This window comes from Globicephala melas, chromosome 4 (genome assembly GCF_963455315.2).
Source record: "Globicephala melas chromosome 4, mGloMel1.2, whole genome shotgun sequence".
Taxonomy (NCBI): domain Eukaryota; kingdom Metazoa; phylum Chordata; class Mammalia; order Artiodactyla; family Delphinidae; genus Globicephala; species Globicephala melas.
In genome coordinates, this window is record NC_083317.1 from 59,799,501 (window position 1) to 59,814,003 (window position 14,503).

The 14,503-nt window shown below is 35.3% G+C and overlaps 1 protein-coding gene across 2 annotated transcripts in view; it reads left to right on the top strand.

Moving 5' to 3' along the window:
- ATP6V1A (ATPase H+ transporting V1 subunit A) overlaps nucleotides 1–14,503 on the top strand; it is a 55,664-nt gene that overhangs the window by 22,956 nt on the left and 18,205 nt on the right. Inside the window, exons 3-7 of one of the 2 annotated variants that reach the window (XM_060298073.2) lie at nucleotides 2,387–2,483; nucleotides 9,542–9,670; nucleotides 11,545–11,759; nucleotides 12,039–12,176; nucleotides 13,442–13,593. In XM_060298073.2, coding sequence (XP_060154056.1) covers nucleotides 2,399–2,483; nucleotides 9,542–9,670; nucleotides 11,545–11,759; nucleotides 12,039–12,176; nucleotides 13,442–13,593 — 719 coding nt within the window. In that variant the 5' untranslated portion in view covers nucleotides 2,387–2,398. The remainder of the gene's footprint in view (nucleotides 1–2,386; nucleotides 2,484–9,541; nucleotides 9,671–11,544; nucleotides 11,760–12,038; nucleotides 12,177–13,441; nucleotides 13,594–14,503) is intronic. The other variant, XM_030836810.3, reaches the window with a different exon arrangement.

The following is a 14,503-nucleotide window of genomic DNA, read 5'->3' on the forward strand; positions in this document are numbered from 1 at the left end:
TGGATTACAAATTGTATTCCAAGGAGTGTAGGGTTCTGTAGCCATCCTTCAATGACTCCAGAAAGACTGAAAAACACCACTGTACCCTGCCTGAATTAATACCTAAACCTCAGGGTTTGATTTTCCTCTCTTTCTGTATTCTTTCTATTTGGACTCAACTCAGCCTTGAAACTTACTTTCCAGTTCTTACCTGTTCCCCTAACTCATCCCCATTGCTTTACACTTCTCCCACATCTGAATCAATTTCTTCTTTTCTCCCAATGTATTGTCATTTTGAACACTTAAGTAATTTTGTCTTATGGTACAGTTGTTTAAAACCAGTGAAATCTCCTTTTATTCATAGTCTTTATTCCCTAAGTTTAACACAGTACCTTTTCCTTGGTAGGAGCTCAGTAAACATTTAATAAATTGAGTCCATTTGTTACCAGTTAAGTTGTATGGACCCCTGCTCGGGCCCTAGCCCACTGAGGCCCTCTGCCTCCACAGAGAAGGTTTTTTTCCATTCGGGTTCCAGCAGCCAAAAAATGAAACCAAAGCAGAAATTGAAGCAACAGAAGCTTTATTCAATGGCCAGAGAATGGATAAGTGGGAACTTAGTTCACAAATCAAGCTCTCACCTTAATGGCAAGACGGATTTGCTTTTAAGGAATAAAGACAATGGGGGGAAGGAGTGAGACTAATGATGGGGATGCATATGCATTCGTTTTCTGGGAAAGAGGCAGGCTTTCCTGGAAATGGGATGCCACCACTTTTCTGTCCTTTTTTGGTCAGTGACTTCCAGTCACGGCTGCCAGTAGGTGTGTCATTTGGTACACTAATGTAGTAAAATCAGTGTAGAGACTCGGGGTCTCTTGGAGTTAAGATTCATCGCCATCTTGGTTTCAGCTGGTTCTGTCCGGTTTTTGTTTTTCTCTTCCTATAGCTTCCTTTCTTTGTGTCCAGACCCTGTGATGAAAGATATATGTTAGTTCTTATTCCAAGGAGGGGTTGGTGGGTTTTGAGCAAGGGTCTGGTGACAACTCTGGTAACATATTGACACTCACCCCATAACTATTTCCGGAGCTTTTCAACTTCTCTTCATGCCTGCATCCCTTCCCCTACTTAACGTTAGATTGGTTAAACATCATTATTCTCATAACAGTTCTCCCTCAATCTTCGGTTATTTCCTATTGTTTGTAGGATAAAGTCCAGTAGGCATTCATTTCAAGACCCACAAATTAGTCTCCCTTATCCTTATTTCTCACTGTTGCCATAACATAAACCTTTTATTCCAGTCAGGCTGTTAACTGTTCCTGAAATTTTTATTTCCCTTCTTTTGTTCTCGTTATTTCCCCACCTGAAATGCCTTTTGCTCTCCTTCTTTTCCTATGCTAATTATACCTGACCTTCAAGATGTTTTCCCCAAACATTCTAATCGTTGAACTTTTAGTAAATAAGTGTGTATTATTTGATACTTTATTACATATTGATCTGTGACCTTTACTTTATGGTTGTTTGGAGACATTATTTAGCTTTTTAAATGTACATATATTTTATCTTCTTTATTAAATTGCCAGTAATAAGTTAGACCAGCAGTTACATAGAAACATTCTGCTTTGGGGTCTGTAACCAGTTTTCTATTTGGACTTGAATAGTTCATTGTTTGGGTTTTTCAGATTGCACATCTCTAAAGTAAAGAAGTTGAACTAAATTTCTTACACTATTCTGTGTTCTGCTAAAAAAAGAAAAAAGGGAAAAATGATCCCAGAAATATTTTAAAGGTAGATTTTACATTTAAACATTTTTTAAATGTAAGATATAACTTGTTAGATGATAAAATATAAAGCAGAGAAGGAGGGGAGGTATTTTAAATAGATGGGCAGATAGGCAGAGAAGCCTCTCAGAGAAGGGGACATTTGAGGAAAGACCTGAAGGAGGTATATAGAAGCTGACATCTGGCAGAAGAGTACTCCAGACAGGGGGAACAACATGTACAAAGACCCTGAGGCAGAATGTGTATGTGCTTTGAGTAATGGCAAAGAGTTCAGTGTTTATGCAGCCTGATTAAGGGGAAGAGTAGTTAGAGAGGAGGTCAGAGAAATAATGGGAGGGCAAGATGTTGTCAGGCTAGATAAGAGGTTGGAAAGAATTCACAGTCTGTTACATTCCATGGGGTATTTTCTATTGAATGTCTTGCATACGGATATATAATTCTGAGTTTTAATAACTGTAGACTATCCAAGAATGAGGTACTTTTAACCAAATCTTAAGAATTTTATATTTTACTTTGAAGAAGTGGTAATAACTCAAGAATACACCAAAGTTCACTACCTATATTGGTTCTTTTGCTTTAAAGTTTGTAATTATAACTTAATTCTTTTTTTTTTTTTTTTTTTTTTTTTACCATAGGTAAGTTAACATGATGGATTTCTCCAAGCTACCCAAAATACGTGATGAAGATAAAGAAAGCACGTTTGGTTATGTGCATGGGGTCTCAGGACCTGGTAAGTAATACATAATAATCTCAATAGTAAAAATTCCTAACATCAATTAATGTCTTTTCAAGATGTTTTAGGCAGAAATACACAAGTTTCTGTTCACCTACATAAATTCTGTCTTTAAAAGATTTCATAGCTGCTGTAAGACTGAGGTAATACCTCCATCATAAGGGCTACTGTAACATTTATTATCTAAATTTGATAATTATTGAGGTACTAATTTGTGATATCCTGTTTATTATATAAATGTATAGTTGGTGTTATATGTCTTAATTTTTTTGTTAAGCGTGAGGTTAAAAAACTATAAAGTTTATAGGTTTTAGTATGTGATACCTAGATGTCTGTTAATTGGATTTGAATTTTAATAATTGCTTTTAAAGCATTTCTCAGAAATATCAACCTTGGCTCTTTGCATGTATAAATCTTTCTGAATGGTTATTCAGATATCACATAACTAGCTACCTATAGGAAAATAGTCTTATGACATGATAATGAGAATGGAAAGCAGTTTATGTTTGTTCTGCCCACACTTGGGGTACTGCATTTTAAATAATAAATTTTGTTCTAGTATTCATTTTATTATTCCACACTTCTATTGCAAAATGTGGTTCATAGTTTCCGTAGGTAAAGCTGCTCATTGATTTGTATCTTTAGTGCCATGGAAATTCATTTTTCCTTATATCTTTTTACAAAGTCATGTTGTAGTCTTTTTCTTGTTCTAATCACAGAAGAGGTGATGACACTTTTTGGTGTTAATGCAAAGAAAACACTGTCAGTCACTGTGCCTATTTCTCCCTAAGAAGCTTCTACCACTTAGAAATTGGTGTTTGAGCTTGAACTTATTAGCAGATAATATATTTCACTGTTTTCAATCTCTTTTGCCATTCGGAGAAACAATTTTTCCCCTTGAGGATCGTAAGGTCTTCAGGAAAGACAGGCTATACACAAGAACTCTTAGGGAAAAGGCAAAAGAACACTATCAAAAGAGTTTAGGTAAAAATATTTTTCTGAAACTTGTAGTTAACTGCTCTTGGAACCTATTTATAATTTTTAAGTACTTAATGAGGTAGTAGAAAAATGGCATACTTTTGTTTATGAAATATGATTTCAAACGTTAGTGATCTCTGGTATTTTGGTGCATCTTAACTATTCTTATATATCGGTTCAGAGGTAAGTATTTAAAAAATTAATAAATTTCCATTGTTCAATGTTAAATAAATATTAACATCTTAATAGTTTTCACTCGAATATTACCTAATTCATAGATCTAATTAATTGTATCAGAAGGCTAAATATTAAAATAGACTTATTCCATTGAGGCCTGCGCAGGTCCCAACCTATCTGTGGTTTGGGGTTGCTATCCGCCTCATAAAGCACAGTAGAGGCTTTGTCTTCTGGGAAGACAGAAGTCGTCTTCTCCTGAAAAGGCCTCTTACATAGCTGGCTTTGGCATCTACCAGGAATAGGAGGGCAGGGATTGAGGCCTCATGAGTCTGGTAGAGAGATAGATAGAGGTAGATGTAGAGAGGTTGAGGTTAGAGAGAGAAGACAGTGGTTATAACCAGAAAGTCCAGAGTGGGATGTTGTTACTTCCATAACTTGTCACTGTTAACTCAGCCTGGGCTTCATGACAGTCATAGAAGTGGATTCCTTAATTAAAAAAAAAAGACTTATTTCTACATATCTGAAAATGTACAACATTCCCTTCATTCCAGAAAAGTAGTTTTTGCTTACTAGACAACATGATCAGGACTTCTCTGGTGGTGCAATGGTTAAAAATGCGCCTGCCAATGCAGGGGACACAGGTTCCATCCCTGGTCCCGGAAGATCCCACATGCAACTAAGCAACTAAGCCCGTGCACCACAACTACTGAGCCTGCGCCCCAGAGCCCACAAGCTACAACTGCTGAGCCCGTGTGCCGCGACTACTGAAGCCTGCATGCCCTAGAGCCTGTGCTCTGCAACAAAGACAGGCCACCGCAACGAGAAACCTGCGCACCGCAACGAAGAGTAGCCCCTGCTCACCGCAACTAGAGAAAGCCCGCGCACAGCAATGAAGACCCAACTCAGCCATAAATAAACAAACAAACAAATAAATAAACCAAAATAATAAGTGTAAATTCTAGTTCAGTATTTATAAGAAATAGGGATTTTTAATTAGGATTTCACCCAGTGGTGGTGACTGATTATAAACGTCCTATGGGATATGAAATAAACATCCTATGGGATATGAAATAAACATCCTATGGGATATGAAAAAAATCTTTGATGCAAATGGGAGGTTTTCTAGATAGATCTGTCATTAGTTTATCAAGAGTCTTTGTTCCAGAAGAGTTTTAAGAACCACTGGTATAAAGTGTTAGAAAGTAAAGATGTTGTTTTATATAATATTTCTCAAAGCGATGGTGACAACACAGCAAACTGATAATTGTGTGGCATTCTATCATGCAACTAGCTAAAGCTCTTGTTCTCATTTTAGTTTTAAAGGTTTTTTTTATTACTCTTGTTCCAAAACCCATCATTCCATATATTATAGCAACCTAGGTTGATCAAAACTTGCCTCAATGCTACTAGGTAAGAGTTTGTCATATAGAACTTCAAAATGAATATAGTTTTCATGTATATTATGTAAATAAGTAATCTTTAGCCTAACAAATTTTATTGTTTACCCCAACTATGTCATATGCTAAAAATGTCTCTTTTTTTTTTTTTTGGCTGCGTTGGGTCTTCATTGCTGCGTGAGGGCTTCCTCTAGTTGCAGCGAGCGGGGGCTACTCTTTGTTGTGGTGCACAGGCTTCTCATTGCAGTGGCTTCTCCTGGTGCAGAGCACGGGCTCTAGGTGCACAGGCTTCAGTAGTTGCAGCACGTGGGCTCTAGAGTGCAGGCTCAGTAGTTGTGGCGTACGGGCTTAGTTGCTCCATGGCATGTGGGATCTTCCCAGACCAGGGATCGAACCTGTGTCCCCTGCATTGGCAGGCGGGTTCTTAAACACTGCGCCACCAGGGAAGTCCCTAAAAATGTGTCTTTTGATCAACAAAACGAAAAGACAACATATGGAATGGAAGAAAATATTTGCAGATGATGTGACTGACAAAGGGTTAATGTCCAAAATATACAAACAGCTCATGCAACTCAATATCGAAAAACCAAACAACTCAATCAAAAACTGGGCAGAAAAAAAAAAAATGGGCAGAAGACCTAAATAGACATTTTACCAAAGAAGGCACACAGCTGACCAACAGGCATATAAAAAGATGTTCAACATCACTAATTATTAGAGAAATGAAGATCAAAACAACAGTGAGGTATCTTCTCGAAGCAGAATGGCTGTCATCAAAAAAGTCTGCAAATAATAAATGCTGAAGAGGATGTGGAGAAAAGCGAACCCTCCTACACTGTTGGTGGGAATGTAAATTGGTGTAGCTACTATGGAAAGCAATATGGATGTTCCTTAAAAAACTGAAAATAGAGCTACCATATGATTCAGCAGTCCTACTTCTGGGTATATGTCCAGCAAAGAGGAAAACTCTTAATTTGAAAGATGCATCTACCCCAATGTTCATAGCATCACTATTTACAGTAGGCAAGACATAGAAGCAAACTAAGTACCCATCAACAGATGATTGGCTTAAGAAGATATGGTATATATATACAATGGAATATTACTCAGCCATAAAAAGAATGAAATATTGCCATTTGCAGCAACATGGATGAACCTAGAGAATATTATACTTAGTGAAGTAAGTCAAAGACAAATATTGTATGATATCACTTAGATGTGGAATCTAAAAAATAATACAAATAAATCTGTATATGAAACAGACTCACAGACATAGAAAACAAATTTATGGTTACCAAAAGGAAGAGGGAAGCAGGAGAGGACAAATTAGGAGTATGGGATTAACAGATACAAACTATTGTGCATGAAATAGATAAGCAACAAGGATTTACTGTATAGCACAGGGAATTATATTCCATATATTGTAATAATCTATAAATGGAAAGTAATCTGAAAAAAAATGTATATAACTGAATCATTTGCTGTACACCTGAAACTAACACAGTATTTTATTTTTTTATATACTTTGAATTTTTGCTTGTTATTTTATTTTTTTATACAGCAGGTTCTTATTAGTCATCCATTTTATACACATCAGTGTATACATGTCAATCCCAATCTCCCAATTCATCCCACCACCACCTCCACCCCACACCCCCCACTTTAGCCCCTTGGTGTCCATACATTTGTCTTCTACATCTGTGTCTCTATTTCTGCCCTGCAAACAGGTTCATCTGTACCATTTTTCTAGGTTCCACATAAATACATTAATATATGATATTTGTTTTTCTCTTTCTGACTTACTTCACTCTGTATGACAGCCTCTAGATCCATCCACGTCTCTACAAATGACCCAATTTTATTCCTTTTTATGGCTGAGTAATATTCCATTGTATATATGTACCATATCTTCTTTATCCACTCATCTGTCTATGGGCATTTAGGTTGCTTCCATGACCTGGCTATTGTAAATAGTGCTACAATGAACATTGGGGGGCATGTGTCTTTTTGAATTATGGTTTTCTCTGGGTATTTGCCCAGTAGTGGGATTGCAGGGTCATGGTAATTCTATTTTTAGTTTTTTAAGGAACTGCCATACTGTTCTGCATAGTGGCTGTATCAATTTACATTCCCACCAACAGTGCAAGAGGGTTCCCTTTTCTCGACACCCTGTCCGGCATTTGTTGTTTGTAGATTTTCTGATGATCCCCATTCTAACTGGTGTGAGGTGATACCTCATTGTAGTTTTCATTTGAATTTCTCTGATAGTGATGTTGAGCAGCTTTCCATGTGCTTCTTGGCCATCTGTATGTCTTCTTTGGAGAAATGTCTGTTTAGGTCTTCTGCCCACTTTTTGATTGGGTTGTTTGTTTTTTTAATATTGAGCTGCATAAGCTGTTCATATATCTTGGAGATTAATCCTTTGTCCATTGATTCGTTTGCAAATATTTTCTCCCATTCTGAGCGTGGTCTTTTCATCTTGTTTATGGTTTCCTTTGCTTGCAAAAGCTTTTAAGTTTCACTAGGTCCCATTTGTTTATTTTTGTTTTTCTTTCCATTACTCTAGGAGGTAGATCAAAAAAGATCTTGCTGTGATTTATGTCAAAGAATGGTCTTCCTATGTTTTCCTCCAAGAGTTTTATAGTGTCTGGTCTTACATTTAGGTCTTTAATCCACTTTGAGTTTATTTTTGTCTATGGTGTTAGGGAGTGTTCTAATTTTATTCTTTTACATGTGGCTCTTCAGTTTTCCCAGCACCACTTATTGAAGAGACTGTCTTTTCTCCATTGTATATCCTTGCCTCCTTTGTCATAGATTAGTTGACCATAGGTGCATGGGTTTATCTCTGGGCTTTCTATCCTGTTCCATTGATCTATATTTCTGTTTTTGTGCCAGTACCATATTGTCTTGATTACTGTAGCTTTGTAGTATAGTCTGATGTCAGGGAGTCTTATTCCTCCAGCTCCGTTTTTTTCCCTCAAGACTGCTTTGGCTATTCAGGGTCTTTTGTATCTCCATACCAATTTTAAGATTTTTTGTTCTAGTTCTGTAAAAAATGCCACTGGTAATTTTATAGGGATTGCATTGAATCTGTAGATTGCTTTGGGTAGTATAGACATTTTCACACGATTGATTTTTCCAATCCAAGAACATGGTATATCTCTCCATCTGTTTGTGTCATGTTTGATTTCTTTCATCAGTGTTTTATAGTTTTCTGCATACAGGTCTTTTGCCTCCTTAGGTAGGTTTATTCCTAGGTATTTTAGTCTTTTTGTTGCAGTGGTGAATGGGATTGTTTCCTTAATTTCTCTTTATGATCTTTCGTTGTTAGTGTATAGGAATGCAAGAGATTTCTGTGCATTAATTTTGTATCCTGCAACTTTACCAGATTCATTGATTAGCTCTAGTAGTTTTCTGGTGGCATTTTTAGGATTCTCTATGTATAGTATCATGTCACCTGCAAACAGTGACAGTTTTACTTCTTCTTTTCCGATTTGTATTCCTTTTATTTCTTTTTCTTCTCTGATTGCCGTGGCTAGGAATTCCAAAACTCTGTTGAATAATGGTGGTGAGAGTGGATATCCTTGTCTTGTTCCTGATCTTAGAGGAAATGCTTTCAGTTTTTCACCATTGAGAATGATGTTTCCTGTCAGTTTGTCGTATATGGCCTTTATTATGTTGAGGTAGCTTCCCTCTATGCCCACTTTCTGGAGAGTTTTTATCATGAATAGGTGTTGAATTTTGTCAGAAGCTTTTTCTGCATCTATTGAGATGATCATATGATTTTTATTCTTCAGTTTGTTACTATGGTGTATCACCTTGATTGATTTGCATATATTGAAGAATCCTTGCATCCCTGGGATAAATCCCACTTGATCATGGTGTAATCCTTTTAATGTGTTGTTGGATTCTGTTTGCTAGTATTTTGTTGAGGATTTTTGCATCTCTATTCATCAGTGATATTGGCCTGTAATTTTCTTTTTTTATGGTATCTTTGTCTGGTTTTGGTATCGGGGTGATGGTGGCCTCATAGAATGAGTTTGGGAGTATTCTTTCCTCTGCACTTTTTTGAAAGAGTTTGAGAAGGATGGGTGTTAGCTCTTCTCTAAATGTTTGGAAGCATTCACCTGCGAAGCCATCTGTCCTGGACTTTTGTTTGTTGGAAGATTTTTAATCACAGTTTCGATTTCATTACTTGTGATTGGTCTGTTCATATTTTCTGTTTCTTCCTGGTTCAGTCATGGAAGGTTATACTTTTCTAACATTTCTTCCAGGTTGTCCATTTTATTGGCATAGAGTTGCTTGTAGTAGTCTCTTAGGATGCTTTGTATTTCTGCGGCTAACACAGTATTTTAAATCAAGTATAATTTTTTAAAACTGTCTTTTTATGAGATAGTGTGTTCCATAGTAGGTATTTTATTTTTCCTATGAATATATGAGAGAAGTGTATTATAGTATTTATTGGATGTTTTAATTATCTTAATACTCATTTGTTCTTTTCAGTGGTTACAGCTTGTGACATGGCAGGTGCAGCCATGTATGAACTGGTGCGAGTGGGCCACAGTGAGTTGGTTGGAGAGATTATCCGATTGGAGGGTGACATGGCCACTATCCAGGTGTATGAAGAAACCTGTATCCTTTTTGGTTCAATTTCTAGCCATTTTCTATAAATCAGATTTGAAAGATTTATGGCAAAGGTATAAGCAGCACCAATGGTATCAGAAACGTGGAATATTGGTGTTTTGAAGAAACCCGATATATAGGAGTTTATTGAAGAAAGGTACTAAGAATTAGTGCTCTTATTTTAAGAAATTAGTATTATCTCCTGACCTTTCATTGCTCTTAATATTTCATTGCTCTTATTCTCAAGATCAGTATTACTTCTTTGGCTACTTAATTAAGTTTTATTTGGTACAGCTTTTTTGCCATATTACAATATATGCTTATGGTACCTGTTCTCTCTGTCGGTATTGGAGTGCTAATTCTAAACAAAATCTGAAAATTTTTAATAAAATTAAATTTTTTAATTTGAAATTTTTAATAAAATTAAGAGTCTTCATAGCTATGAAATCATCACTAATCAAAAGGATTTTTTTCTATTGTTAGGTTTATCTTTTATTTAGTCTTCTACATGGCTTGAAGATTTAAAATAAACAAATGACCATGTGTATAGTGAGAACCCGCTCTGCCTTTGTTATCCTGTATTTGGCCAGTTTTCAAAACAGACATGCATTCATGCAGCCCATTTTGTTAGTTCCATTTATTTTGTATCCTTCTAGTTTGTTATATGAACCAATATAAATATATACTTTTATTTTTATTTCCTTTTTTCCCCAAAAGATAGCATAGCATATTATATGCACTGTTCTGCACCTTGTTTTTTTCACTTAAAAATATATGTATGGTGGAAGATGGATAAATATGTGATAAATATAGTACAATGTTTATGGTAGATCACTGTAAAATTCTTTCAGCTTTGCTGTAGGTTTGAAATATTTCATAATCAAATATTGGAAATATATTTTGGAGATCTTTCTTGAAAAATTCGTAGAAGTGCCTAGTCTTTTTTACGTCTACATAGAATTCCAGCTTATGAATATACCAACATTTATTAATAAATCTCTTAATGATTGTTAAGTCTGAAGATTTTTTTGGTTGTTTCTTAGTCTTAAGCGTTTAAGTTTTTGTCCAGGTCCTAATATCCTTTTTAGGGAACTGATACTCCTCACCAGTATAGTTGAAACAAAGTATGATGGAGAGGCTTTTGCTTCTATTTTTAAGCCTGTGGCTCCCAAACTGTGCCCCAGGGCACTCTGGGCAGCTGCAGCAAACTCATGTGGGTGCCCCAGGATATTTTAAGGTTTTACGGTAAACACGGGGATATTAGACATTTTGTCAGACACCATGAGAACTAGTAGCTTGAGATAATAAACACTTTTATTATTTGACTGTACTATATTCTTGTTGATGATATCATATCTTTGTGAAGCTGAGTTTTGGCAGTTGCTAAGCTAAAAACCAAGTGTCATACAAAAATGATGTGGGATGAGTATTCAATCTGACTCCAAGGTTTGGAAATTGTAGAATACCCAACAGGCACATAAATCCCATTTATAAGAATTGAGATTATTTTATAATGAAATTAAAATGTTCTTTTTTCTTTCAATTTATGTGTATTTTTCAAAGTACCACTTAGTTGTTAGGACATACACATGTATTAATATGTTTGGACATAATTATTTAATAGATGGAATTTTATATATATATATATATATATATATATATATATATATATATATATATATATATATATATATATATATATATATATCTTTTGTTGTAGGTCACTATGAAAAAGTTACCGAAACACTAAGGATGCTGTGGACTAAAAGTTTGAGAATCGCAGGTTTAGCGCCTTATATATCATTTCCTGTTAAACTGTGGTATTTCCTTTTTATAGTATCTCTAATCTTTCATAGTGAGTTTTTCTCAACTGCCATTTCCAGCTGGTGTGTCTGTTGGAGATCCTGTACTCCGCACTGGTAAACCCCTCTCAGTAGAGCTTGGTCCTGGCATTATGGGAGCCATCTTTGATGGTATTCAAAGACCTTTGTCGGATATCAGCAGTCAGACTCAAAGTATTTACATTCCCAGAGGAGTAAATGTGTCTGCTCTTAGCAGAGATGTCAAATGGGATTTCACACCTTGCAAAAACCTACGGGTATGTCTTTGTAACCTAAATTTCTAAAATTGGTGAAAGAATGTGAAAAGAGTGTTTACTGAACTATTTTGTACTCTTAGTCAAAATAAAAATAGACCACAGAAGCATAGTTTACATCTTTTTTTTAGCTCCACTAGAAGGATTATAGAACAAATGTGTTCTATTGATAAGTGAAGCAAATGATTTAAATAATAGCAAGGGTGAGTCTGCTTGACGTTTATTAAACATTAAATGGTTTGATATTTATTTGAACATTAAACAAGCGCATTTGTTCTCTAGGTTGGTAGTCACATCACTGGTGGAGATATTTATGGAATTGTCAACGAGAACTCACTCATCAAACACAAAATCATGTTGCCCCCACGAAACAGAGGAACTGTCACTTACATTGCTCCACCTGGAAACTATGATACCTCTGTAAGTATCATATAAACTTTATCTCACAAGAGTGGCCCCCCTTATATGTGACAGTTGCCCCGTTTTAGTACTCTGAATAGTTACAGAATTCATATTTAATGTGTATGTTTTAAGTTACTCCCATAATTATTTTTTTATTTAAGATTTTTTTCTTTAAAACTTGAGCTTGGGAATACAAAAAGCAAAATATATTATTTCTTTTTGAAGAGAAATAGCTAGTATAGTATTTTCCTACCTTCTTAACTTATGCTACATTATTTAAACCTCTGATTCTTTAGGCATAGAATAGACTGATCTTTTTGTCAGTCTCTATTCACATAATGAATTGTAGAATGGATTATATAAGTTCTTACTCTGGGTGAGCCACTTAAAACTTAGTCCTTTAATGTTATTGATAGTCACATCACACCAAATACAGTAGATGCATGATAATCTTTGTGGGTATGAAGATAGCTTTATTGAGAAGATCATTATAGCATATAATTTTTTCCCAATAAAATATGATAAAAGCTAATAATTTTCTAATCATTTCACAAGAATCAGTCTGTGCTCTACAACATATACAGAGCAAAAGAATTAAATCGGGATTCTGGGCAGTCAGCTAACCTTACTCACTAGCTTAGAGACTCACCTATACTTGAAAGAAAACCCTGAAGTAGACAGTTCAGATTCATGCATCAACAAGATTACAGATTTCTATAGGTCTATGGACTTTGAGATTGTTTGTGAACAGTTAAAACCATCTCAGTGTTCACAAATGTTAGAGTATTACTCATTATCTTTTTGCTTTTGTAAATAATTTAAAATATTTAACTTTATTAAATATGTTAGGGTTCTTAATAGATTAGTATTTTTCATTAAAGCAGTGTCAGAGCATTATAATAAAGTAAGCAAAATAAAGAATGGAAAATAAATTATGAAAGCTTTCATTTCTTCCCTCCCTCAGTCCCAGGAGTATCTTCTGTACCCTTCAAGAATTTTTCCTATGCATATTCATGTAATTTATTTAACTATCCCTCTATTACTTGAGATACTCCTTTCTCCAAAACTTCTAAGCTTTTTTAAAAAATCATTAAAATAGTAACAATGCACCTGGTTTAAAAAAAATTAGAACAGTATGTAAAGATTTACAATAAAAAAGTATAAATCTCCCTCCCCACTTTCACATACCACCTCCCTAACCCCCCAAGAGAAATCTGGCGTTACTTTGATTTTAGAGGAAGAAATGTTTATAGTGTACTTAAAGTCCTGCTGTATTTTTGTAGGATGTTGTGTTGGAGCTTGAATTTGAAGGTATAAAGGAGAAGTTCAGCATGGTCCAAGTATGGCCTGTACGTCAGGTTCGGCCTGTCACTGAGAAGTTGCCAGCTAATCATCCTCTGTTGACTGGCCAGAGAGTCCTTGATGCCCTTTTTCCGTAAGTTTGATTTGTGTCCCGTGGTTTTCCCTCAGAGTTATTATATGTGCTTATTGTTTCACTTCTTTATAGATAAAGATTTTATGTGCTAATCCTATAATACATTTTATCTAGAGAAATATATTTTAACAGTGCTTATTTAGAGAATCAAACTGTTGAAGAAAATTTATTTTTTCACAGTTGCAAAAGGAAAGCATTATTTCTAAAACTTTCTGAAAAAATGAAATTTCCAGAAGGAAATCTGTGCCAAAATAATATAACTATTTTTCTTAAGTTATCCTAGAATTAGTAGATTGGTGTCACTATAAATTGATGATTTCTAACATCAACTGGGTTCTCTATGCTACCCAGCAATCTTTCTTACTGTGTAGTCTGCTCTTTGCCATTTTCTTCATCACCTGCTTAAAAACCTCCTTTCTCTTTAAATCTTAGGCATTTTTAACAGATAACTTCATCATTTAATTCACAGAAAGGACTGAAGCAGTGATGTAGTAATTCTTTCAACTTCTGATCACCAACCCATGTATGTCTCACTTACTCTTCAGCCTCTTACCTTTAAACCTACTCTATGAGTTGTTCTCACTATTCCTCTCTCATAAGATCTTCAGTACTTTGACTCTTCTTATTTAGTCAGTACCTCCTGTTTCCATATCCTTCACTATCCAGTTTAAGTTTAATAGTCTATCACTTTTACTAACATCTGTCAGTATATTAAATTTTCTTGGTTCCTTTGTCTTCTGCCACGCCCACCTGGCGAAATATCAACTGTGAATCAGTCCTGCTATCTCCTTCTCCCAAATCTACACACAAGCTGCTGAGAAAAATAAATAAGGCCAAGTTGGTATCTCACCACTGTGGCACAGTCGTTCAGCGTTTCCTTAATTATCATTCTCCTGCTCTCCTCAGTGAC